Genomic DNA, 27787 nt, shown 5'->3' with positions numbered 1-27787 from the left:
TCAACTCGACCACAAAGTCAGCTAGTGACTGCGCACCAACCGTGCCCCGCTTATCGTATTGCAAACCATACTCTGACAATTCAACCGACCAGGCGACCAATCTACCTGATAAATCCGGTTTTTGTAATACTTGTCTCAAGGGCAAATCCGTCCGCACCTTTACGGGAAAACTCTGAAAATAAGGTCTCAACCGCCGGGCGGTGACGAGGACCGCCAGCGCCGCCTTCTCAATTTTCTGATATCTGACCTCCGCGCCCTGGAGTGTGTGACTAACAAAATAAACAATTCGATGCTCGCCATCTATCTCCTGCAACATCACAGAACTCAGAGCACTATCGCTCACAGCAAAATACAAATGCAGCGGGTGTCCCTGCATTGGTTTCGACAAGATTGGCGGTGACGATAGGAGTTCCTTGAGGCGAACAAAAGCTTCCTCACACTCCGCCGTCCACTCGAATGCGACATTCTTACGAAGACACTTGAAAAAAGGAAAAGATCTGTCACCGGACTTGGGAAGAAACCGAGATAAAGCTGCTATTCGCCCCGTCAAACGTTGGACTTCTTTCACATTGGAAGGGCTTTTCATCTGCTGAATCGCCTTGCATTTTTCTGGGTTTATCTCGATTCCTCTGGATGTGATCATGAATCCCAAAAACTTGCCCCCCTGAACACCAAAAGAGCACTTCTCCGGATTGAGGCGCATACTGTGCTTCCTTATTTCGCCAAATGCCTCATCCAGATCTTGATGATGGTCTAAACCTCGTACTGATTTAACAATCATGTCATCAACGTAAACCTCCATGTTTCTTCCCACCTGCCCAGCAAAAACCCTATCCATCAATCTTTGGTAGGTAGCCCCAGCGTTCTTTAGTCCAAACGGCATGGTGCGATAGCAATAATTGACTCTGGCAGTCATAAAAGCCGTTTTGTCCTCGTCTGCCGGGTGCATGCGGATTTGATGATAGCCAGAGTAAGCATCCATCAAGCTAAGCAGTTCGTTGCCCGAGGCACCATCAACAAGGCTATCGATGCTGGGAAGGGGATACGAATCTTTTGGACATGCTTTGTTTAAGTCTGTGTAATCTACACACATTCGCCATTTCCCGTTCGCCTTCTTCACCATTACGACGTTCGCCAACCACGTCGGATACTTCACTTCCCTGATGAACTCTGCCGCCAGCAACTTGTCGACCTCCTGTTGCACCGCCTTCCCTTTGTCGCCACCCAAGCGCCTCCTAAGTTGTGAAACTGGCTTGACACTTGGATTCAATGCTAATCGATGGCATATGAAGTTTGGATCAATTCCAGGCATGTCTTTGCAGCTCCAAGCAAACAAGTCTAAGTTCTCCCCAAGCAGTTTTGTCAGGCGCGTCTCCTGCTCTTCCGTCAGTCTGGTCCCAATCTTCAAAGTGCGATCGCCAAACTTTAGCGCCTTCGTTTCCTCAATTGGCGTGGGCCTATTTACTTGCCCCTCGCCCCGGGGATCAAGATTTTCATCCGAAGCTTCGATTTCATAACATCTATGACCAACCAACGCACTCTTCTTGCCGTACAAGTTAAGGCAATTATTGTAACACTCCCTCGCCATCTTCTGGTCCACCTTCAGCTTTCCCACCTTTCCACTGCTTAGCGGATACTTGACCGCTAAGTGGGCTGTCGAAATTACAGCACAAAGGCGATTCAATGTATTTCGCCCAATGATGACATTGTAGGATGCTACCACCTGGAGAACCAGATACCTTACCTTCAAAACCCTAGCACACTCGTCTTCCCCAAATATTGTGTCTAGATCAATGTATCCCCGCACCATTACTTGCTCCCCCGCGAAACCTACCAAGGTTCCCGCGTATGGAGTTAGATCATTGTTAGTTAGTCCCAACTTGTCAAATGCATCACCATAGATAATATCAGCCGAACTACCCTGATCCAGGAGTACCCTTCTAACGTTGAAACTGTTCATCCTTAACTGTACCACAATCGGGTCGTCCTTATGAGGCTTTATCCCCTCAAAGTCCGCCATCGAGATTGTTATGTCAGGGTGTACGAATCCAAAAGCGACCTCATGAACGGAATTAACGGCACGAACATGGCGTTTACGCGCCGCATGAGTGTCGCCACCGCCGCCAAATCCCCCGGCGATGGTGTTGATGGTCCCGACGGGCGGTCCTGAGTGTTGAGCGAACGTGTCATCAGCCCCTTTTGTGGCGATAGCCGCTGATTCTTGCTTTTTCTTGCCCTTAGTGTCCGCTCGCTCCTCCTCCCGCTTGTGCGCTTTGTTTTGATCGCCACCATTGCGCCACTGGCCTTGACGATTTCCTTGATATCCCGCCCGAATCAACTTATCAATCTCCCGCTGCAAAGTCCAACAGTCATCCGTATTATGCCCGGCGGACCGGTGGAACTCGCACCACTTCTTGGGATTGGCGTCCCGTGGCTGATACTTTGGGGCCTCCGGCTCATCCACTAGATTTGCGTCGCTTGCCCCTCGGAGCATATCCGATGCATCTGTGTTCATCACCATATCAGTTTCCTCCCGCTGGCGATGAGACTTAGATTGCCAAGGCCGACGTTGTTCATAATCATCGCGCCGTGGATACAGCTATTCCTTGGTCGGTTTGAATACCGACTTCCCCTTACCTGGCCTCTGCTGTTTGCCATCCCCCTTATCTTCGCCGCTCCTATCTTTTTTCACGCGCTTGGGCGACGTGTCGCCCTTTTCCAACTTCGCGCGCTTTCTTTTGAAAGCGTCGTCCTCCTCGTCGAGAATATAAGTGCTGGCACGAGCACGCATCTCTCCCATCGAGCGCGCCGGCTTACGTGTCAATTTGCTGTTCAACCCTCCCGGCAGCAAACCGTTTTTAAATGCTAAAGCACAAGCTCGAGGCTCCTTGTCCTCTACCTTTACCGACGCCGCGCTATACCTTGCCATGTACTCTTTCAGTGACTCCCCTTCCTGCTGGCGAATATTGTATAGGTCATTGATCGTCACCGGCTGATTCTTATTTGCCGAGAATTGCACTAGAAACTTGGATGAGAAGTCTCTGAAATTTGAAATCGATCCACGCGGCAAAGTTGTGAACCACGCCATTGCCGTCGATTTGAACGTCGATGGAAACATCCTGCACTTCACCGCATCTGACGCCGCAATTATCACCATTTTCGTATTAAAGTACAGTAGATGATCTTTCGGATCGGAATCTCCGCTGTAAGAATCCAGAACTAACGTTTTCATGTTATCCGGAATCGCCACACTCTCGACATCTTCCGAGAACGGACGGAACTCAGCCACGGAATCTGCTTCTCTGCTTCCATCATCTCGCTGCTCGCGACGGTAGAAATCTAACTGAGCCTGTAGATGCTCATTCCGCTGCTGGATGTTGCCAATGCTGCGCATCAAATGGCGCCATTGCTCCTGCGTCACCGCCGGTTGTTGTTCCGGAGCAGGTGAATTCCCTGGTGAGTGCTCCCGAGATCCCACCTGTGAAGGCGATGGAGGAGGTGGTGGTGATGGAGGAGGAGAGGGCGACTGTACTCCTGCCGTTCGCACCGGAGAATCCAGGTCCACACGATGAGGCCGCCGAGGCGGCGAAATCCGCTGTCGCATTGGTGAATGATGTTGCCTCCTGCGTCGAGTCTCCATCTAAACCAGAAACGATGCAAACTCGATCGGAAAACCAACACTAGTCACAGAATCAAAATCGGAAAACCAGAGAGTTGCCTAATCACAATCAGAGGTAACTTCATGCACAATCAATCCACGTGAATGGGAGTAGAAAGTTTACAGTCCCCACAGACGGCGCCAAAATGTTCTGGGAATGAACATTGAGGAAAGGTATAGTACCTAAGGGTAGAGAGATTGTGCTAGAGAGAGAGAGTAAGAGAGAGAATGCTGAATTTTATGTGTTACTTCATCAAATGAGCCAAAAGTCCCTTACAATTGATAACTACCTCCTATTTATAGAGCTTGGGTACTACCTATTGGGCCAATTGGGCCTCCGAGATCAAGGCTCATCTGAAGGCCAGGGCCCCGCCTCAGGGCGGGATACATGCTGGGCGTTGCCCCTCTAAGGGCTCGCCCAGTCCACAGAGGATCCAAATCCTTCACACGTCGCTTCTTATGAGGTTTATCCTTTTCTCCTTTTTTGCTCCCCAGATTATCAGGAATAAGCTCCCCCGTCTACATTAAGGTAAAAGGTAAATAAATAAGAACTTATTTAGTAAATAAAACAATTCTTTTACACATATACAAAAACAAGTGTGTTAATAGTGATCTATATATAACATTATATATAAAAGCATACTTTGGAAATTGCATGGTGAGCAGCGGCAGAAGAAGGGGTATCAATAGCTTCTCCTCTAGTTATACCTTACCGTAATTTTTTTTGAATTGCAACAAACTTAAAAATTAATTTATTAATAATTACTTATATAATAAATGTTTCTTGCTATTAGAGGTTAACTAAGTTATTACCTAAACACACCATACATCTATGCATAAGTGCATATTGGGGTGGGGGAGGGTGTGAGCTAAGTCACTTGGTGAGCTAAGAGAATGAAGGGATTTGCAGGGTGAGGGCTAGGGTTCGAAATTCTGACAAATGAATTAATTTACTAACAATTAACAACTAACATTGATCCAAAAAAAAATGTATAAGTGCTTATTCTTATGAAATTAAATTGAAAACAACTTACAACATAACTTTTCAAAAAAAAAACTTACAACATAAGCTCATCTAAATACTCGGATACTTATCATATAAGCTCAAATAAATTCATGTCAAAATTAATATTATTTATATCAGTAAGAAATTTAAATTAAGTGTAGATTTTCAGTGTTAAAGCTATCTCATCTCATCTACAAAGATTCAAGAATGAATTCTAGAAGTAGTTAGTGGCAGTGTCCTTTGTACCACGTGTAGAGCTACCTAACTTGTAAAATCATAATAACAAAACTCATACTCTACTTGGTAAAAATCTCTCACCTTACCTGTTTCCACGAACCATGTAGATGTAGGTGCGCACGCCAAGAATGAAAATAACGGTCAACACCCTTTTACACCAGTCTTTAAGACCACTCTCATCATCAAGCACTCCAAATTCACATACATAAACAGAGGAACCTTATAAAGAAAGAACACATCAAAACCACAAGCACAAACCATTATATCACACTCAAATCAAAATCTCTCAAAAGGTGTTTGTGTTCTTGTCTCAGTGAGTTTGTAGCTATGACCACACTTGTTCGCAACACCACTGCTTCCATAAGCTGATAAGCAGAAGATACAGATACGAGCTTATCGGTCTGCAAGGCAAAGACAAGCTCAAATCTATCAGCTACAGACGCAAGAGAGCCAAGCAAAGGAAAATCTTTCTCACTACCTACACGTTGTCTTCTTTGAATGGTTTTGTGGAGCCCAAAAAGCCTAAACTCAAGAGGGTTGCTGTGAAAGTTAAGAAAATTGTGTCTTCAGTTTTGATGTTCATGAGAACTGGTTCTTGCAGCAGATCCTGCAATTCTAGGTCTGCTATTTCTGCCAAGTCACCAGAAAGGAAGAAGAGCTTTTGATTTGTGTTTGATGATTTGTTTTCTCTCTTGACCATGTTCTTGTTTGCAATCGATTCAGTGTTTTCTTCACTGTGGGGTTTAAGAAGACCAATAAGGAAGCAGTTTTACTACTATTTATATGTCGAGTGATGAGAGCTAGGAGATGACTATCAATTATTTTGTACATAATGCTTAATCCAATATCCATTTTCATCATTTGCTATGGTTTCTCTTTTAGCAAGCTGTTTAGCTAACTAATGTGCCCCTGTTTCAACTTTCATTCTGTTCTGAAAACTAAAAAATTAAACTGTTATTTCATTTGTTTATCTGTTGCTGATAAAAAAAAGTAGAAAGGAGTCTTTCTGAGCTCCAGTTATTAACATTATACTTTTTATCATCAGTGGTTCAAAAAAGAATGAAAGGGATTTGAAGGTTGACTGAGGTCTGGTCCTTGTTGGGGAAATAAATTATAATTGGATTAATTTAAACAACTTGTATTCCACACCGTGAATTATCAAATTCTTGTTGTCCAAATTTCATCTCACACACTTATAAAGAATTTTAGCACAGTTGATGATATCTTGTAGACTGTAGTTCGCAATTGAGCAAAAGCAGGTTTTCAATCTGGGTGTTGTCTAATATGCAGCATTTGGAGAAGTGTTGTAGTGCTGCATCATATGCAAACAAATAATTGAGGGTAGAATTGTAATTTCACCTACACTTAAATATTGAGTCAGAAGTCCTTTTGTCAAGCCATTCCCCCACCGCATATGCCACCATCACCACCAACTTTGGCCACCCATCCTCTATCTCTGGCCATCCATTGTCTATAACTATAACCTCCCTCTACCAAGCTCGCCTCTTCCCCCACCTTCCATAATCAATCATGCCACGCCTAGAAGTAGAGAGAGATAGCGAGAGAAGGAGCCTACGATGGGGAAAAAAAGTTGTTGACATCTCCCTTAATTAGCAACATTTTATCAAATATGCTTCTTTGCCAATTTTGATTATGTATTTTGTTATTAATCTATATTTTTTAGTTTCTTTTCAATTATGCTTCTTTGCCAATTTTGATTATGTATTTTGTTATTAATCTATATTTGTTAGTTTCTTTTCAATTATGCTTCTTTGCCAATTTTGATTCTGTATTTTGTTATTAATCAATATTTGTTAGTTACTTTTCAATTATGCTTCTTTGCCAATTTTGATTATGTATTTTGTTATTAGTCTATATTTGTTTATTACTTTTCAATTATGCTTCTTTTCAATTATACTTTTCAAATACAATAGGAACAAAAGGAGAATTAACTAAACTGTGCAAAGCATAAAAAACGTAGGAATCAAACAGTTTTGCAAGCACATGCCTACTCTCATACATCCTTACTATAAAGCCTACGGTGGGGGAGCAACATTTTATGAAATGCAATAAATAATACCCCACGTCGTGGTTTTGACTTTTAACAGCACTTTCATTTACCTTAACAACATTTTACTGATTTAACATTTTTGTAACATTTCTAAAGTTTCTAGCTTACTTATTTGTAACAAATAAAAAATGTTACTAATGTTTTTGTAACATTTAAATATTTAAATACCGATCGACTTTAAGATACATGAATACAAATTTAAGAGAAATTAAATTTCAATTAATTTTTTTATAGACATCGAAATAATTCAAAAATATACCTCCATGCATTTTACATGTTGATTATCTACAGCCCACATGAATTGTGAGACAAACTAAAAACATTTGACAAATGTGCCAGAGGCATAACAAGACAATTAGGTGGAATCTAATTATTGACATATATCTCTTCTTTTACACTTCAAAAATAAAGCATGTAACCAAGAGCTACGCTTACTATTATGTGGTTAAATTTCATTTTTCTGTTGGGAAGGTAGTTTGCAGGGCCAAATGATCTCAGCATCTTATCTTGCTGAAAGCAAAATGATTACATGAAGGCATACATTAAAATAATAGCATAGAATCATATGTCCAAACCATTCCCTCACCCAGACAGATACATCTAGCATTTACATATGTCCGAACCAGTCCTAACCAAGTGGAAATAGTTTAACTAAATTACAAACAGTTTGTTTCCTTAGAAAGGCAACAGAGAACTAAAGCACTATAGATTTCAGGTTGAGCTTTAATACAAGCTAGTACCACTTTCACTCTAAGGTTAGTTCATTCTCAAGATAAAAGCTGCATTTGCTCTTTAACATGTTTTGACTACGCATGCTAATAATGTACAGTTTTACAATTTGTTTCAGCTGTATTGTTTCAGTTACTCATGCTAATAACTGCAATGATGACATATTACTATCATGTGCTGTGATTGTCAACATTAAATTTTAAATCATGGTCTAAATTTTGATTATTTTTCATGATTTTTTGTAATTTATAGATTTATTATCCTCCAATGTTATGTTTACTATCATGTGCTATCTTGTTTGTGTTTTTATCACCATACTAAGCCTCTTTATACTATGTATTTTGTGTACCTTTCTTTATTACTAATTTGATCTTTAGAAAATCTCGTCTTTATACTCTATTGAAATCTCAATCTTTCATTCTACTCATACTATTATACTAATCTGATCTACTTTTGATTTTTAGTTGAAGTTGGAAACTACCAGCATGCTTTAGCTTTTCCAGAACGGGAAGTTCTTGAAAAATCAAATTGAGTTACTTCTTTAGATATGTCCAGTGTTACATAGTACTCCCTCCGTTCCTAATTATAAGACCTTGTTTCAAAATTTTCATGTTCCTAAATATAAGACCTCTTACAATAATCTAGCAAAAGGTTTTGTACTCTTCCATATTTACCCCTTACATTAATTGTATGTTTTCAATTCCAAAGTTACCACCTACCATTAAGTACTACTAATCCAACTAACTATGACTTTTGGTATAAATGCAATGATTATTAGTGAGAGAAAATGACCAAGGTTAAATAGGGAAGAATGTATGCATTTTTAAAAAATCAATACACTAATTAGTCACTTTTGTACAGGTTTGCGTACATAGGTGTAACTGATGTGATTTTATTTTTTCAAAACAATATCCATAATAGAAGTGCTAATTGGTGAACATATTATCTTATTAAGGATGATTATATAACTGAAGAAAATAATACGACACAGCTATGATAGTAAGATAGCACTACAAAAAAAAAAGGCTATTTCGTGGGGGTTTGATAACCCCGGAAAATGTCGTTAATTTTAATAGTTAAGGGGGCCCACAAATTTGTTATTAATTAACTCTCTTTCTCACCCCCGCGCTCAATCTGAACTTGTTCTCATTCTCACTCTCGCTCTCATTCTCACTCTGAACTCACTCTTGATTAAATCTCCTCTCAATCCTCTTCCTCTCAGCTTCACTTGCATTTTCCTGGTAAGAACTCAACTCCACTTCGATCTGAGTTTCAATTTTGCTTCTGGCAACAACTTACAAAACTCTATTCTACATCCCAGGTCTATTTTGGCGGATGCTATAGTCTCCCAGCTTCTACTTTGCTCGCAGGTCTCTTTCCTTTGCTTTTTGTTATTTACCTACTGTATAGTCATTTATAGAAGTTTCTTGTTATATATAATTGTTGGATGTGATTATTTGTGTGAATATGATGAGGTTAATGTGCATTCGTTTCAGAGAAACAAGATTGATTGGTTGATTGGAGGCCAAACACACAATCTACGAAACTGTATATTAATTGGCATCCTCGTAAGTATTCAAATCATGTGACTTGTGCTTGGCTTGGAATGGTTGCTATTGCTAGGCTAGATTTCTTTTGCTTAAGTTGTATTATTCTTGAATAGAAAACTCTTTTAAGCACTTGAAAGACATAGGGAGGTCTCATCTTTAGATTTTATAAATCCTGTAATCATGCTCAGTCCTGAAATTCAGAAAAGGTAGATGAGTGTGCTAGTAGAGTAAATCATCATCATATAATTAACATAACTGTATGATGGCTTCAAAAGCTATTCCATATATATGTGGTGTATTGAGAGCAATTTTTTTCATTCTGGAAATTGCAGATACCATGACAATGCTTATGTTGCATCTCGAGCTTTACACGTTGTGAATGCATTGAATAGTTCTGCAACATTCCCCTTGCTGGAGTCGTTATTCAAGAACCAGGTTAATATTTCCAGATTCACAATCAATTTCTATTTTGCTGTATTGGTTAAATATGATACATATTGGACTGAAGCTTTTACCATTTGCTTGGCTACTCTAGCGGTTCTCAGCTCTTATAACTCCTCATTGTTGGTTGTCATTTCTAGTTGTACTTCTACACTTTGGTCTCATGTTACTTGTTTTTGAGTCATTTGGTGGCGTGTGGAACAGCTTGAATTAGCCTTTTATTCACACTCACACATACTGAACCAATTTATACCATAAATATATTTTTGTTTGCATTCATTTGGCATTGTTACTAGTCTGTAGAAATGGTAATCTCTTTGTTTATTTCTCCCTGTTTTTATTGTATCTAAGCCAGAAGGTAAACAATTATTTTCTTCTAAGATACAGTGGGAATTTTTAAATTATGTTAAAAAATTAAAAAATTATTTTAACGGTCCAAATCCTGAATCCAGATGTTGTAACATCGGCTTTGGTAAGTTTTTATGAAAATAATTAGATTGGAGTTCACAGGGAGTGAGTTTGTATTTGAGTTAACAATCAGTTACTAAGAAATTCAGTCTCATTTTATGTCTACTTTTCCTTTGAAAATTGAAACACTCCTTTAATTTAATAAGCCATATGGATTTCAACTTGGTAATATTTAGTTTTGCTTTATGTTTCCTTATAAGCTAGTTTTATTAGTTATAAATGCTACTTTTTAATGTCAGGCTTGGGCCCCCAGACTTTCACCCCCAAACACCAAATTGCCCTGAGGAGACTCTGACCAGAGAATATTTGCTATCTGGATATAGGGACACAGTTGAGGGGCTTGAGGTACATCTTTGAATTTTACGTGTGTTTATGTCTTAACATATTTTGTGAAATAGCAATTTAGAAGCTATGAATGATTGGGTTATATAGCTTATAGGTGTTATCCAATTATTGAATTCCTTTAAGATTTGAACTTCGTATGTTGAGCTCCCCATTATTTTATACAGTATGGTAAAGGGACCTAAAGTTTGTTAGTTCTATATGTTAAGGGCATCATAGTAAAGTAGTTAGTTATCCAGGATAAATATGTGTAGACAGCTGACCCCAAAACTAATATAGTGGGGTTAATTGTGAAGCATATGCTATAGCCTATATGGTACTTGTTTCAAGGTATAAAATTGTATTCTTTGGAATGATGTTCCTAGAAATCAAATCTTTCATTTTGTATTTCCTTTGACTTCATATAGCTTAAAATTAAAACTAACATATCTTTCTTTTTTCCAGGAAAATGACTCCTATTCAAAGTAATGAAGGCCATCATCATCACAAAATAATTACATTTATAGTTTCTATTATTTTGATTCGTGTATTAACTTATGTACTCTACAGAATTATTTTACTTCTTATAAGAGATGTTGAAGCACGTGCTGAAGCACGTGTTGCTACAGAAGCAGCACGTGTTGCTGCTGCTGCAGAAGCAGCACGTGCTCAAGCACAACCTCAGATTGAATTGAGTGGGTTATCTTTTCATTCAGATAACCCACTCCCGTTCAATCTAACCGAGTGCGTCATATGTCTAGATACTTTCGTAGACGATGACGCACTTCTCAGTTATCCATGCAGACACGCATATCATGCGAATTGCGTGTCTGAATATGCTTCACAGAATAGACCATGTCCATTGTGCGGAAATCAAACCTAATTATATTTTTATTTTATATTTTTGAATTATAATTTGTAATAGCAACACCGTGTAATGTAATGTAAGACCCGAAATTTAATAAAAAGTTTATACATTTAATTTCCTTAAATTATATTATTAATTATTTGTTATTGAAAAATTATTCACGCCACGGAGGCGGAAAATACCTTTACGAATATTTTCCTCACAGCATTTAATTGCGATTCGGAAAAATTAATTAAGTAGTAATTAATTTTAATAATTCGATTTTATAAAATTATTTAAAAGTAAGAATTTAATTATAATTATTTTTTTGTGTATTATTACATTCAAATTTTCTGATCACTTTCTCTCCCTTTAATTACTCAAAAGAATTTCTCCTTAACCCAATTATTCTCTCCATGGGCCCCACCAATCAGAATTAATTTCCCTCATTCACGCTCCCCCCACACACACACTCGACCATCTCTCTCTTTCTTCTGACTCTCCTTCTTCTCATTATCTTCTCTTCACTTTTATTTCCTCTGCAACCCTAAACTACTCATCATCACCAACACACGATCTTCTTCTCCCATGGCAGCCGCCACTGAGTCCAGAGCCGCCGCCGCCACCACCACCACCATGTGCCAACCGCCACCTCCACGCCCTAATCCTCACGCAACCATGAACAAGCCACCATGGTCACCACCACCAAACCCTAGCCGCCACCTTCAAAGCCCGATCTCCGGCGAACCATTCAGTTTTTTGGAGAAACTAATATCACCACTGAACTCCCCTCAACATCCGCTTCAAAACCCCTCTATCGATTCGATGATCGGCCACCGTGACTCCGGCGACCGCCTCCGCCGCCGTCTTCTCCGGCGAGCTTTGTTCTGAGAAAGGAGGCCATATTTCTTGAAGCTCTCAACCTCCTCTTCCTGAATCCAAGGCCCAATCATCAGTAAGGGGTGATTCTCCTAATCAGTTTCAAATTTCTCTTTTCAAAACCCTAATTCTTTTCTCTGTATTTTCTCTTAATCTCCAAATTCCTTGTTCTCTGCCACCGTGCTCAGGGCTTGCTGGTCATCAGAGGAAGAGAAGGCCATGAACAGAGGAAGAATTGAAGCTCAGTCCCATGACCATGAGACTTGAGGTAGAAGGAGAAAGACATGGACTTTGTGCTTAAAAGTTTTGTGTCAATAGGGCCCTTATGCGTCTGTTGTTTGTGTGTGAGTATTGGTGTCTTGGTTGTCCATTACAAGGGCATGCGAGTTCAGTTCTTATTGCACTTGAAAGGTTTGGTGAAGGCCTACATAAAATTGTAGATTTTGAAACGTAGCACCTTTGTGAATGTACTGTTTCATTTTATTGGAAGTTATGCATGATTAGGGAATAAGTAATAATCAATTTTAAAACTCTGATTATATGGTAGCATTGTGTGATAGCTGTATGAAGTAGTAAAAATAATAAGTAATAATTGTCTTACTTTAACCATAAGTAATGGGTATAACATAAACTGAAATTCTTTCTTGTTTTCTTGACAAATACATAGTTTTGGGACTTGAAATGTGTTTCAAGTTTGGTGCTGAATATTTCTAGTTATGAATTAGTTATTGTATATGTTCTCATTTTAACTACCATTTTCAGCATAAATCAATTACACACACGTCCCTACCAATGATTTTCGGTGCTAAGTGTTGTTTACTTTTTGGGAATTAAAACCTATAAAACTTTGGCTTAGTGTTTACGTTTCTCTATTCCCATTCAAAGTTTAAGTTAGCTAAAGTTTTAGAAAAAGTTTCTCTTATAAAGATATAAAGATTAAACAGAAGGTTTTGAAAGAAAAGGGGTATGACTAATTGATTCCATAATGTGTTTGAAAATGGTCTTGCATAATCTAAACTTTAAAGTAGTCTTTATATGTTCTGGGCATGAGCATTCTAACACTTTTACTCCCACATGTTAAATTAAAAGATGAGTTTTGGCATTCTTGATGTGCCCAAGAATTCGAAGAAAGAATAGAAAGTTGATTTTACTTTGAATAAACAATATGATAGTAATAACTATTGTGGAACATTAATTTTATACTCATGATGAAATAAATACTTAGTAGAGATGAAAATCGTAGAAGTTCAAGATGGGGAATTAAAATTGTTAATACATTAGAGCACAAAATGAGTCTTTTCTTTCATTTAAGCCCTTTTCACCTCATGTCATATTTTGTTTACTTCAACATGAATCGACATATTATTCTATTGAATTGAGAATGAAGAAGTTGGATTTTGAACTCCTAAGACTAAGTTTTGAACCTTGAGGATTTCTTTAAGTTCTAAATAATAGGAAAATGATTACTAAATTAATTATGTTTGAACGACTTTTGGTTTTAAAGTCTATTTACTAAGTTAAAAGCTTTTAAACGAGTTTCAATTTTACCTTGTCAAGATTTCTTTTCTTTTGGGTTAGAAACCTCTTCATTGATAGATTGAGGTTTACGCCAAATCTGATTTCCCTCACCAGATTTGTTTAAAATGATTAATGAGACTCTCGATAGAAAAAGAGTTTTTGAATTTGAAATTCAGAGTAGGACACGGTAATGAATGCAGATCAAGCTAGGTTCATTTTTTTTTTTTTGAGAAGTCAGGTTCGTTCTAGGCCTACCTGAATCCTTGCATTATTTTAATCCATGATTTATTTACATTTCCTAATTTATATAATTAACAATATGGACCGATCAAAATTAAATATTTGGAGAGTTCAAAAAAAAAATATTAAACAATTGGAAAATCATTGTAGCAATCAATGAGAGAAAAACATGTGGTTTTTAAGTTACAATGTGACCCACTTTAGTGGATGAGCTTTATATATTTCCCACATTGTTGATTGAATGATTAATTTTTTTTATTAATAAAAAAAATTTAATACCGTTTGACCAAAGAATGAAATCATAAAGCATGGAAAAAAGAAAAATAGGCTAAGAACTTGGTATTTTTCCAAATTTAAATCTTCCTACTTTAAACCCAAAAAAATATTTCCACATATATCATCAATGAAGATTTGCAAGTACAGTTATTGAAAATAATTCAAACGGTGATTTAATTTCTGGTTAAAAAAATCCTTACGTTTTATTTATTGGTTCATTATTTATTGGATTACTGACTTCTTAATTTGACCAATTAAAACTAATCAATGTGGACCAATGAGAAGATGTCATTTGGAAATTCAATGGCAACAACCAATAGAATGCAAACATGTGGAAATTATGTAGCAATGTGTCCCACTTTGGTGGATGAGCTTTATATATTATTAAGATTAATGGTTAATACAATTAATATTAAAATGTGTTCAATGGCTCATAAATATTTTCATTTATTTAAAACTCAAATTTAAACTCATGTCAATTTAATATATTTAATACTAAATTATGGCTATGTTTGGCACGTTTAGCTGATAAGCTAGCTGAAAGCTGAAAAGCTAGCTGATAGCTGAAAAGCTAGCTGAAAGCTGAAAGCTGATAAGCTAGCTGAAAGCTGAAAAGCTACGTAATTTAAACAAAAGTGTTTGGTAAAACTAGTTGTTGAACAAGCTGAAATTGTAAAATGACATAAAAGGACATACTTGTATAATTCTTTTTATATTTAACATTACTTTATTTTCACATTAATACCTATATGATATTAATATTAAAATTATTATAAATATTTTAATTTCACTCAAATTATTTATCATCTTAAAAATATAATATTAATTTTTACTTATTTAATTTTCTATATTTTTATTAAATTAAATAGAGTAAAACAAATCATTTGTAATTTGTAATATAAAATTATTTATTTTATTCTAAAGTAGTAATTATTTATGTGCGAGAACGGTGTACATATGAGACAAGTGTGATAATTGATAAGTAAATACGTTTTTTTTTGTACATCGGAAAATGAGTAGGTAAATAGGTTTAGTAAAAAACATATAAGGCTAAATGTGAAATTTTGATAAAATAATAAGGATAAAAATGAGAATATATTTAATAAGCTATAAGCTTTAAGCTTTAAGCTACCTGAGATAGCTTATAGCTTACAGCTTTAAGCTACTGAAATAAGCTCCTTCACCAAACATTTTTATAGAGCTTTTAAGCTAGTCAAATAAGCTTTAAGCTAGTCAAATAAGCTATAAGCTAGCTGAAATGACATGCCAAACATAGCCTATATATTCTAAGTTTTTAAATTCATAATTAGGATAATTAATAGCATAAAGTGTCACTCAATATAGCTAGTTAATGTTGGTATACACATTAAAGTTTCTTACAATTAACTATTATAATTAAAAATATAATTTTTTTCAATGGCAAATTAATATTTCTTTTTATTGCTGCATTGGAAAAGCGCACATTAATATTTCTATTAAAATAATACCTAATTCTATTTTAATATTCACGTTATTTTTGTTGTTGAGACTGTATTATTCAACATCGAGAGAAAAGTCGCTGATCCCCTTATCATGGTGTTTGCTTTAAGTAACAAATGACTGACCACGAAATGCGATTCTTTCCCATGAACAAGGATGGAACCCTTGATCTTATGGTTAAGAAATGATGAGGGCTAGAATTACGCTGTACCTTCTGGTTATATATATATATATATATATATATATATATATATATATTACTTACATATATTTTAATTTTTCCTTTACTTATAGTACTAGGATGTTACCCGTGCGATGCACGGAACCTGTTTATCTTACTCTTTATCTGGATTTTTATCCTTCAAGTGTATATACATATCACTAATGCTTATTTTATGCATTTAAAATGATTGTTCTTAGATAGATCTGTGACTTTGATATGAATCATTAAAAATGCCGGAGCATCAGTTGAATATGAACCAGTAAACGATTATCAAGTATCAAAGACGACTTAATATATTCTGTTACATGCTTTAACCGTGTGATTACGACATAGCTTACTTAAAAATCGATAGGATGAACAGTATATAAGGGCTTATCAAATAAAATAATCATTACAAGAGATAGAATAAAGTTTTTGCCGTTAGATAAAGAACAACAGACATCAAATGCAAGCTAGCAAAAAGATGACAAAGCTAAATTATCAAAGGAACTGTTGTAGTTGAAGAAACGAATTCTTCATTTTCACACACGGTCAAGAGCAGCTATTAGTTTTGAAAAAGAACAACTTTAAAAGTATTATTTTGTGGAAGCTTGAAGAATTGTAGTTGATCACGGAACTTGAGTTTCTTCGATATGAAAAATTGATACCAGCCAATACACATCATGCATTGACTGCCTGTTGTTGTCCCAAATGAGTTGTCATTCATTAGTAATACCATTACCTAGTCTAACACTAACTGATTGTGGGCGATGGTGAAGATGATCAATCACAACTAATACCGGTATGGGCTACAAAAAAAATAGTTTAAAGGATTTGTTATCAATTTTTTAAAACGCAAAACTTTGAACCAGAGGTCGATTCCCTCTTCATAATGCAGGAGACAGATTAGAAGTCCACAAAAATTATTCATTGGCAGGAGCTGGTTGAATAAAGTTCGCATATTCTACCTCCACAGCATCATCATAAAACATACAGACATCAAACTTTGCTCCACCAACATGGCTAAAATGAATAAAGACCGTGCCAACAAACTGATATCTTTCACGAATAACTTCAAATCCTCCTTGAAAGTGCACTTCATTTGGTTCCATACTCACTTGCACATAGAAAATATTTTCGAGGGGGTCAGAAAGTTGATCCTTTGCAGCATGTAGGATATGTGGATGTTCGTTTCATAAACCGCCTTGAGACAACAACATATTCCTACGAAACAAAGATCCCTTTTACATATGTAGAAGCAACACAGACTAAAGATCTATGGAAAAGAGCACGGACTAAAGATCTATGGAAAAGAATGAATATTGTTATGTACATACCATATCAAAGTAAAGGGGCTTCAAGAAGGAATGATGGTTGTTATTGAAATTTCCCAAAATCACAGATTTCATTGTTTAATAGTTGCTAATGCCTGTTATGCACAGTTTGAGTAAATCTTCAATCAGAAATTGGATGACCAGGGATGTGAAGTTGACAGGTATAGCATAGAAATGTATTTATAGGGAAACAGTGGAAATATATTCCACCCCCAAAACTCCTACCACTTAAAAAAAAAAGAATTAACCCTAATTAAATTAATGACTTTACAGTTTTTAATTAAATATTAATTCTTAATTTGTTATTAGCTTAAATTTAGCCATAAAAATTGCAAGACTCAAATAACCAGTAACCTGAATCGGTTCCAAATCTGGATTTAGATTTGCAACCGAAAAAATTCATGGGATTCCAGTTTTGATAAAACATATAAATAATAACTTTGAATTATTAGAGCATTAGCAACGTATAAGTCGACCATTGCTCATGCCATCATGTCTCATGTATCATGCCTTTGTAGCCAAATGAAGCAGAACTAAGCACTATACAATAAACAGTTCAACAATCCGTATGTGGAAATTATACATTTTTTTTTAGATAAGTCAAATGTCTATTAATGGGAAGTACAAGGGGTGCCCCAACCCATTACAATAAAGAGAAGAACAAAAGAAAAAATAGAAAAGAACAAAACAGATACAACACTTACCCCTCCAACCCACATATTACCCAAATAACACCCTCATCAGACCACTCCAACCCATTTATCTTAAATCACTCCAATGGAAAAGCCTAAATGCCAAATCAAAATTCAGACCATATATCTTCAAAAATTGGACCTTTAGCTCCACCTCCACGCACCTGTGAAAGACATAATGTAAGCATGTGGTCTATTTAAGAGTAATAACAGAACGGGAAAATAGAGTGCTTGCAGCATTAACTCTTAGCTCTTCATATTACAGATGATCTCATAGAATATTATAAGTCACAGTACATGGGAGTGGAACTCATAAAAGCACAATTTGTTTCATGAAATATAAGCTTTAGTTAACATGCACATCTTTCAAGCCTTCCTTTAGTATTAGATAGATGTAAGTATGTAAGAAGAGGAAGATATGATAGGCATCATTCTAAGATTAAATGCTAGGTAACATCAAAACACATGCAAACAAGCTGGAGAAAATGATAAAGTGAGAATTATGTCAACTAAGAAGGAAAACTTACAGGCATTGAGAAAGCCAACGGTGAAGAGAATAAGAAGCTAGTAGGCTCATTGATGTTCCTTAAGAATGGACATCTAAGGAGAGATTCCTCATTTATGTCTCTAGTAAAGAAGTCCATTGTTTTGCTTCAAACAAAAGACCTGCAAAAGGAGAGAAATCATAAAAACTTCATAGAGTTATGGGCAAGAGACAAACTGTGGAGGATCCAATAAGTCTAATTTTCAGATTTAAGATACACAAAATCATATGAAATTTCAAGACAGATTAAATTTCTGAGATTCTTCATGCATCTAAAACCAAAGGTAAGGCACACACAAACGTGAATTCCATACCATGAATCGGTACAGAAACCTGTGAAGTCCATATTCTAATACTGAACCCATGTGATAAACATCATGGAGCAACATTAAATAAATTCTCTGATTTTTCCAGTCCAGATAAAGAGAAAATCTCTCTAAACTTGACAATACTTAGGTCTGGACTCCCCCTTCCCCACCCTTTATATTAAATCTGAAAATTGGACTTACTGGATACTCCATAGAGAGACATGTTCATACTCTTTTTCATAGAAGTTGTGTATTTTGATATCTAGGTTACCATACCTCATCTTCTCAAGTATTGCAGATTCTGATGTTGTATCTGTATTATGGTCTTGTTGGAAAGTAAGCTTCTTGTTAATAGCAAGAAATTAGCTCAAAAGTCACATTTAATCAGATATGCTAAATGTTAAGTTAAACACTAATTGGTGTCATCTGCAGACCTATAGAAATACAAGATATTGGTTAGATTCAGTTATAACCTACTCTGGCTAAAGTAAATTTTGATGCCGAACAAATGGCTTTTCAGTGATAGTAGCACTAAAAATATCCTTAAGTACATGAATGGATTGAAACCTACCCACAAAGAAGGAAAATACAAAAAGAAAAACAAAAAAGAAAAGATGAAGTCCATATTTTACAAGCTCTAAGGATCAATATTATAAGTGAAGCGCATATTTTTACAAGCTCTATAGATAAATATTATAAAGTAAGCTTGTTAAATTCCTATGCCAAATATGTGGCATGAGAGAGCAGCTTAACACAGGGAGCAGCAATCTACCTCATAAGTCCATCCTCCTTTTTTGAAGTCAGAATTCAAGTAAGTGTACCATCTGGTAATTTATCAGTTACATAACCATCAGACAGATAATAGCAATAAAGCAAGAGCCATGAAAGTCAAAGTATAAAACAAAAAACCACATAGATTATCTTGAATGGATCATCATCATCAAGATTCGAAAGAACACTTCTGAATTCCAAAAACTTCACCTTGTTCTGCACTGTCTTGTCGTTTTGTCCTTGAATTTAGAAGCAATTGTTGCGCAACTGCATGTGGTTATTCCAATTGAAATCCCTTAGTCTCACTTGTCAATGAAATATGGAAAAACACTGGTGACTAATGACTCAAAAGAGGAATATTAAGCAAAAGGGGTATTCATATTCCCACTAATATCTACCACAAGCAATGGAAATAGACACTTGCAATACAGATTATAATGCACTCCATTGCATGGAAAAAACTTTGAAAGTTAAAGTAAAAGGGGTAGAGGCTTTCTAATTAGTAATTTGAGCCTTTGAATTACCTTATTAACAATTGAATCTAACTGGTCTCCTTAATAATCAAAAAGAAAAGAGAGGCTTAGCCACCACTTTTAGTTGCATGCAATGTGTATTCTTTGAAATACAAAAGTAATAAATGGTTACCTTTTCCCATCTAGGAGCCAGAAATTCATTTACAATTAAGAAAATGAACATAATTATTTAACTAAAAATCACGGTTAAAAGAAAAGAAGTTCTTGATTCTTACGTTGTGAAATGATGAAGCCACCAAATAGTGAAACAGTTACTATGGTCATGGTACCAGAAACATTGATAATGAAGTCATGTGTATGACAAATAGGAGAAGGAACTGGCGAGAGAACCTGAAGGAAATTAAGGTGAAAACATAGTTAATATGCCAGAAATTCCAAAAGATAGTGTCATAGCGATGACACAGTACACATAAGCTAGATCTTATGCTATGTTTAACATTGGGACTTTTAATTAAAGTATAGAGGATACACAAAAAATACACAGCACTTACCAAACACACATCTAGTGATCGATTCAATCTAACACAAGCATGCTTCTGAGTTCTGCCCTTGCAAGAACAAATGAATAAATGTGAGAAAAAGCAATTGGGTTAATTACCTTAAAGAAGTTTCTCCTAACAATTCCACACAACACATTGAGAAGAAGACCAGAGGCATGACAAAACTGAAGAAAGCAAATTAATCAATACACACTAACACTAAACAAATCAACAAATTAGCCCTCAATAGATCAACAAAAGTGGAGAAAACTGAAAATAAACTACAAAGGGAACAGGTGAACACATCAACAGGTAAAAAAACCACGATTCATGGCACATTAAGCACCCTCCATGCTTTTACTGAACCAAACATCATGGAATCATAGAAAAATCAAGGAAAAAATATGGAAAAACTGAAATCAGTGAAGAATTTGAAAATATCAAATCATAGAAAAAGAGAAATCAAGCATGATTTGAAATGCATCTTTTGTAACTTGCACATTTATCCAATTATGAATCTTAACTGAAGAGGGCAACATAAAGAGGGAGGACTGGACGAACAACAAACAGATGCACATCCTCACACACAATGGTTCAATTTATAGACAAAATTGGTGGTGCATGAAATCAGTCAAGCTATAAAGATGATGAAGATGGGTGTAGGCTTCAGATACACAGCCTGTAAAGCAAAATGAACTTTGATAGCTTGTAGGTACCTTCGTAGCTTTAACAGATAGAGGAGAATGGGTGCTGGATGAACATTCTAGGATTATAGGTCCAACTTTATGCCAGAATCCAGCCGAAGATGATTTATAAGAGAAATTTGTTGCTTACAATATAGAGGGGCATCATTCAAAATAGAGCGTAGGCACCAACCTGTAAAGCAAATCGACAGCTGGTTTGTGGAGCATGAGATGATGACCAAGATATAGGGTTCCAGTCTGAGCCAGAAAGAAAGGGTACTGCTTCAAAGGAACCAACGCTAGCTTATACATCACCCTGTTCCCGACACCCATCACCACCGTCACCGCCGCCGTCTGATTCAAGCTTTCCCGGCCATTCCCCGTCTCGAGCTCACCAAGTCGCGGCCTCGCATTATCTTCCTCCTCACCTTCGACAGATCTCTCCGACGGGGGGCGCTGGATGCTGGCGCCGGACGTGGACGAACGGTGAGGCGGCGCCAGTGGTGGTCGAGAATCCAGCCCGCAATGACACATAATATGCTACTCCAATGACACCATGCTATTCTCCCTGTTTCCCTAAGTCATAGCCTGATTTCTTGGATAGCTTGCTGCTTGCTATACACCTACCGGGAAGAGGGCAGACAAGTACAATTGGGGTAGCATACTCTGAATTGTCTATTACCTAATAGAATGAATAGCAATGAAAGGGGTCACCTCATCATTCAATAGGTCCAGCCCAAATTTTCTCTCCCGTCCCAAAAAAAAAAAGTTGGAGCAATGAACAGTGAATTCAATCCTTCCTTTGTAAGTTAGTAGATTCAAACATTAACATAAGGCGCCTCGCCCCCGTGGGCGACCTAAGAAAGAAATTATTCCGCCCTTGTATGTGGAACTTGAGTTCCCGTCCTCTCTTGACTTCGGGGCAGTTGTTAAGGGTAATTCGGAAAACCAATTGGTGGTTGTTGACTCTCAGAGTTCCAAGGGACCTGAAGGTGTTATGACGCGTGCGAGAGCTGCCTTGGCCTTAGGGGTTCGACTGGGTATGACTTATGACTGCTCTGACGAAGTGGCCCTTCAAGGCATTGCTGCTAATATCATGTCGCGTAGGTTAGGGCAGAATTGGTTGTCTGGCTTGTTTTTATTATTGGTATATCCTGTATTTTTTTGGGTAGTTGTGGGGTTCTTTTTGGTCTGCTTAGCTGCCGCTAGGGGTCTTTCTAGCTTTTGTTCTTTTGGGTTTGTTTTTAGTTGCGCGATGATTAGCTTTTTGTTGCACTAATCATCTCATCCCCTTTGTTTTCTTTGAGCTCTTGTCTCATTCTAATTATCTATATATATTTCCTTTTGCTTAAAAAAAAACATATTAAATGTAGCATTTAATAATTGTTCAAGTGGATTTTGCTTATACACCAGGAATTGTGGGATAAAAGAGGAAAACTGTGAAATAAAGAAGTAATCAATTTGTTGTTTTATTTAGAATATTTTTTGACATTATATAAAATTGATATTGTTTAGTTTTAAATATAGAATGTTATTAATGACTAATTATAGTAAATTTTAATTATTATTATTATTATTTAAAATATTTTCTTTAATTGGGATAATATGAAAAATAGAAAAAGTTTATAATTAGTAATTAATATAATATAATGAATAATAGAAAAATTCAGTAATAAACAATTAATATTATTGTTAATGTGCTTATCAAAAAAATATTATTGTTAATGTGAAGGTCAGGTCAATTTTAATTTTTTTTCTCAAGTTGTCATTCATAATGAGAAATGAAAAAGTTGTACAATAGAAATTATTAAAATAGTTAATATAAAATATTAATTAGTAACTAAGTAATATTTTTACTAAAAAATTAAAAATTAATTAATGCTCTAAAAATAAATTAAGATTAAATCAAGATTAAATCAAGAAATAAACAACCTAAATCCTAATCAAATCTAAAATTTAAAAATAAATTTTTTATGAGAATTAACCTAATAATGACACGTGAAATTTTTTTAATGAGAATTAACGTGAGAACGACACGTCACCGGGAGTTAACGTGAGAATGACACGTCGCTAAATCAGCCTGATGGAAGTTCTTCTTTTCTAATATATATTGATTTGTAGGATAAATCCACAGGTCATTGGTGGTTGTTTGGTAGTGTTTATCAAATTCCAGTTGGATATTGGCCTAAGCAAATACTTACTCACTTAAGTAAGGGTTCATCTTTGATTAGATATGGTGGTGAAACATATGCTCCGCCCAATACGATTAGTCCCCCAATGGGTAGTGGAAGATTGCCTCGAGAGTTATTCAAAAACTCGGGTTTCATTGCAAATATAATGATTGTGGATTCAAATTACAATGAAGATGAAGTAAATTCCAAGTACATGAAACCAAATTGTGACACAACATCTAAATGTTTTGACGCGTTGTACCATGGTTATGAAGGACCTATTTATCGCCAAGCCTTTCTCTTTGGTGGGCCAGGTGGACAGTGTAGTATATGATTATATTCAAAACTTTATTTAATCAAAGGTCGTTCATTATTGATTTGGATTCTTGGAAGTTGGAACTTAGTATGAATAAAAATAAATATATATGTTCAATTGAATAAAATTTTGAGGAAGTTTATATTGATGTTGAAATCACATAATAGATTTTCGTAAAATATTTTCATTCATCTATTGATTCTTAAATTGAGCCCACCAGACTTTGTTTAAAGATTATTTTCCAATCTGGGCCTAATATCATTTTCGGCCCTAAGGCCCAAATCTTTTTTGTTCCTGCCACCCGTCAAACAAAATTGACCTAAGCCACTTCTCCATCCCAGGGTTGTATAGAAGCCTATGGGCTAATAATATGTAGTCCCTCAGACCAGTATATGTTACATTGAGCCTCACTCCCCAAACCAATTTCAAAACATTTCCCTATTGAAAGGGTACTTATGGAGGATGCCATTTTAGTAATTTAAAATTCAATTCCATTTACTATATTTAATATTTTACCTATGTGTATTAAAAGTTTTAAAATCAATAATTAATAAAATTAGTTTTTATTCAATAAAGGTAATTAATACTGATTTACACATAAATTTTTTATTTCCCTCTTAAAAAAAATAGAAGTAATAGATATTATGAAATTTAAAACATTAATGGTTATGTACCAAAAAAAAACATTAATGGTTAATACAATTAATATTATAATGTGTCTAAAATGACTCATAAATATTTTCATTTATTTAAAACTCAGAAATTTAAACTCATGTAAATTTAATATATTTAATACTAAATTAAATATTATAAGTCTTTAAATTTATAATTAGCATAATTAATAGCGTTAATTGTCATTCAATATAGCTAGTTAATGTTGGTATACACATTAAAGTTTTTTTCAATGGAACATTAATATTTCTATTACTATAATACCCAATTTGATTTTAATATTTATGTAATTTTTGTGTTGAGACTGGAGTCTTCAACATCGAGACAAAAGTTGCTAATCCCTTTATCGTGGTGTTTGCTCTAATTAACAAAAGACTTACCACAAAATGCGATTCTTTCCCATGGATGTAACACCCCAATTTCTCAACTGAGGAGTCACATTAGTAACCTAACAAAGTCTAAGGACCAATCTGCAATCCCTAAAAACCAAGGGAATTTTTTTCTGTAAAACAACTAAACACTTCGGCTAAAAGGTTGGAAACATACCATAACTTTATTTAGATAACTTGTTTCCCGATATACAGTAATAATAGTTTACAATACCATAAGTAAGGTTCAGAATAAACATGCGCACTTTAACAGTGGCGGAAGCAAGACTTTAATAACAGAGTTCTCATAAAGAAAAAGAGACTCCAACATAATCCACAAGAAGAGAAGCAAAGCTGCTTCTCATACCTCTACTCCACCGCTTACAACTCGATCTCCAACTCGAGTAGCTATGCCTCGGCGGAAGGATCTCCATCGCCTAATAGCGTTAAGCGCCCAAACAACAAGTAGCAAATAGAAAGGGTTAACTCCATGCAATTACCATGTATAAAAGAGAAAAATCATGCTGTTCGAATTTAATTACCTGGCATGGTAAATAACTAGCAACATAACTCAACTCATATATCAACAACTTAAACATAAATCGGACTCAGATAATAATAACCTCAACAATGTAACATCAAATCAGATATCAATAAACCAATACGAAAATCCAACAACATAGGGTCAGGTGTTAGTTCCCTATAATGCAACTATATGCTGCTAACAAAATGGATCGATCAATATCGTCTCTCAAGACGGGACAATGATAGGACACACCTCCTCATCGCCACTTATAACGTCATACATGACGGGACAATCATAGGACACACCTCCTAATCGCCACTTAACGTCACACAAGACGGGACAATCATAGGACACACCTCCTGATCGCCACTTAGCACCTCGCAAGATGGGACAATGATAGGACACACCTCCTCATCGCCACTTGACTCAAGCCCTATATGCCAAGTCAGACAATAACAAAGCCCACCCAAGGACCAATCCAAAGTAACCACATGTTCCATCCACTAGGAAGCAGTAACGACAGAAACCAGTAAACGGCCGAAGCCTCTCAGAAAACATTTTCCAAATTCAGCATAATAATCATAATCATGTGCCAATCAATATAAACATCTTCATCTCAAACACAGGCAGTGCGATAAAAGCATGCAAGACTCAAAGACGCTCTAAAACCGAGTTACCCTTACCTTCGTGAGTAGAAGTTGGGCATGGAAATTGCGAACCTAGAACAAAGAAAACACAATCATCAACACAAGCTTCACTAGGAGCAACACGATCTACTAATACTAATCTAAATCGTAAAGAAAGCCTCTAAAGCTTCAGAGTTCCTATTTAGGCACAAATTGACAACGGAGACTTCGTTCGCTAAAACGACCATAACTCGAGCTACAGAACTCAGAATGACACGAAACCGGCGCCAAAATTTCGACAATTGAAAGAGCTACGCAATGGCTCAGGTCATAGAGACCCAAAAATTATTTTTGGACACGGTACCCAAGCAATAAGGTTTCGGCCACTATGGAAAATAGGGTTTTCGAACTTTTTCTTCGATCTAAATCAATTCACAAGGTAGTTTTAGGGTAAAACTAAGGCAAAGAAATTGTCGGAACAATTTTCGGACAATCGGGTCGAAATACGACTATCCAGGGGCATTTTGGTCCAAAATAAAGGCTCAAAACTTCAAAGTTATCAGTTCGGAAAACAAATTTGACAGCATTGATCCTCATGACATCCGTGACAACAAATCCTAAAGGCACGAAGTCAGATTACAGCTTTTCGACAATAAAGTTTCGAAATGTGCGACTAATGGGGTTTTGAATCAATTTTTCAGATCTTGGACAACTGAATCGCAATCGGCGATTACTGACAGAGGTTTTAGACTCATGGGAACATAAGGAACATAACCCAACCAAGAAATCAAGGAAATCGGACAATTTTAGAAAAAGCTCAAAACTGTGAGCACAGAAACGACTTCAGAAACGCAACAGAAACAGTAAACAGAGGTAGGATTCATGCTAGTTACCTCAATACCTAGAAGTAGGGACGAACTGCACGAAGATTGGTCAAGTTTTCGCGAAAATTTCTCCTATCCTCCTCTCTCCTTGCTCGCGGCCTTGAATGGGTGAGAATGAAGAGATTTTGCTTTTTCGAGCTATTTATAGGCAGGTGAAATCGCGGGAAAATGAAAATTTCGCGATTCCGATTTTTGCAGCACGTCCACCGAGGAATTCTAAGAGAGATTCTGGCGTCAGAATTCCAGAACTCAAAACAATTATCTATGATTTGGGAAAAACGATATCTAAAATCCCAAAGGCGGTGTAAGTTAATCTGTCCCGTTAAACTACTTTTTGCTGTGATGCTCAGACGACAAAACTTCCTTCTGAAGAAAGATTGGAAATGTCGAAAAAAATCTGGCAACGCGGACGGAAACTTCGTTAGAAGTCCCGAATAGAAAAAGTCTTCATCCATCGCTCGAATCTAGGGTTTCGAAGCAAGGAAATTAGCGTCGTCGGACTTCCGAAAAGTGAATACTATCGTGCGTACAGTCCAGAGTTCCGAAATGAAACGCTGGTCGAAGGAAAAATAAAGAAAATCTTTAAATTTTCCAAGGATTCGAAATCTCACTTAAAACGTTGCTCTAAAGCGAAATTAGCCTATTCTGGACACGCTTGCCATAAGGCGGGTGTGCAGACGACTCGCTCTAATTCCTAAAATGACTACGCAACATTCCTCAAGCAATTCCTGAACTTTCTTCTTCATTAATCTTTCTCAAATATCAAACTCCTGTCACGCTTACACTGATTCTACGCGTGAGTCGGAAATTAGCTTGTTCTGAAAATCCAGGTCTTACAATACTACCCCCCAAAAAGAAAGTTTCGTCCTCGAAACTTAAGGCTCAGTGAAGAGTTCCGGATACTGTTCCTTCATCCTCTCTTCTAGTTCCCAAGTAGCATCGCCCGTGACTTGGTTCC

The 27787-nt window shown here is 36.3% G+C and overlaps 1 protein-coding gene, 1 long non-coding RNA gene and 2 pseudogenes across 6 annotated transcripts; 3 read left to right on the top strand and 1 right to left on the bottom strand.

The window, feature by feature from the left end:
* The window catches only part of LOC130744930 (uncharacterized), a 41830-nt pseudogene extending 18059 nt beyond the window's left edge, over positions 1–23771 (top strand).
* Positions 5097–5768, top strand: LOC130746927 (uncharacterized; annotated as a pseudogene).
* On the top strand, positions 11727–12753 carry LOC130746928 (uncharacterized). Its single transcript, XR_009022258.1, has 2 exons — positions 11727–12283; positions 12396–12753. It is a non-coding gene; the product is annotated as an uncharacterized LOC130746928 (long non-coding RNA).
* On the bottom strand, positions 17780–21978 carry LOC130746926 (uncharacterized). Of its 5 annotated transcripts, XM_057599716.1 has the most exons (8): positions 21460–21978; positions 20596–20647; positions 20320–20434; positions 19782–19838; positions 19573–19624; positions 19077–19234; positions 18476–18614; positions 17780–18112 (listed from the first exon to the last, which is right to left on the bottom strand). In XM_057599716.1, the coding sequence occupies exons 1-5, from the start codon at positions 21798–21800 to the stop codon at positions 19608–19610; spliced, it is 582 nt and encodes a 193-aa protein (XP_057455699.1). In that variant the 5' UTR covers positions 21801–21978; the 3' UTR covers positions 17780–18112; positions 18476–18614; positions 19077–19234; positions 19573–19607. The 5 variants fall into 5 exon arrangements, 3 of the variants coding, with proteins under 3 accessions (XP_057455699.1, XP_057455698.1, XP_057455697.1); XR_009022257.1 differs by lacking the exon at positions 19077–19234 and having other exon boundaries at positions 20596–20652; positions 21460–21974; XR_009022256.1 differs by lacking the exons at positions 19077–19234; positions 21460–21978 and adding an exon at positions 21300–21444.
* Positions 23772–27787: the final 4016 nt, after the last annotated feature.

Source organism: Lotus japonicus, chromosome 3, assembly GCF_012489685.1.
Source record: "Lotus japonicus ecotype B-129 chromosome 3, LjGifu_v1.2".
Taxonomy (NCBI): domain Eukaryota; kingdom Viridiplantae; phylum Streptophyta; class Magnoliopsida; order Fabales; family Fabaceae; genus Lotus; species Lotus japonicus.
The sequence above is the reverse complement of the archived record's forward strand: the minus strand, read 5'-3'. Positions and strand labels throughout refer to the sequence as shown.

What these genes read in the sequence shown, in the direction of transcription:
- LOC130746926 (XM_057599714.1), bottom strand. Translation starts at nt 21,800, where the DNA reads ATGTGTCATTGCGGGCTGGATTCTCGACCACCACTGGCGCCGCCTCAC. An exon ending in TGGCTTCATCATTTCACAAC is followed by an intron (nt 19,839 to 20,319) that starts GTAAGAATCAAG and finishes AACCACATGCAG; the next exon opens with TTGCGCAACAATTGCTTCTA. An exon ending in ACAAGACAGTGCAGAACAAG is followed by an intron (nt 18,615 to 19,781) that starts GTGAAGTTTTTG and finishes CTCCTTTTGCAG; the next exon opens with GTCTTTTGTTTGAAGCAAAA.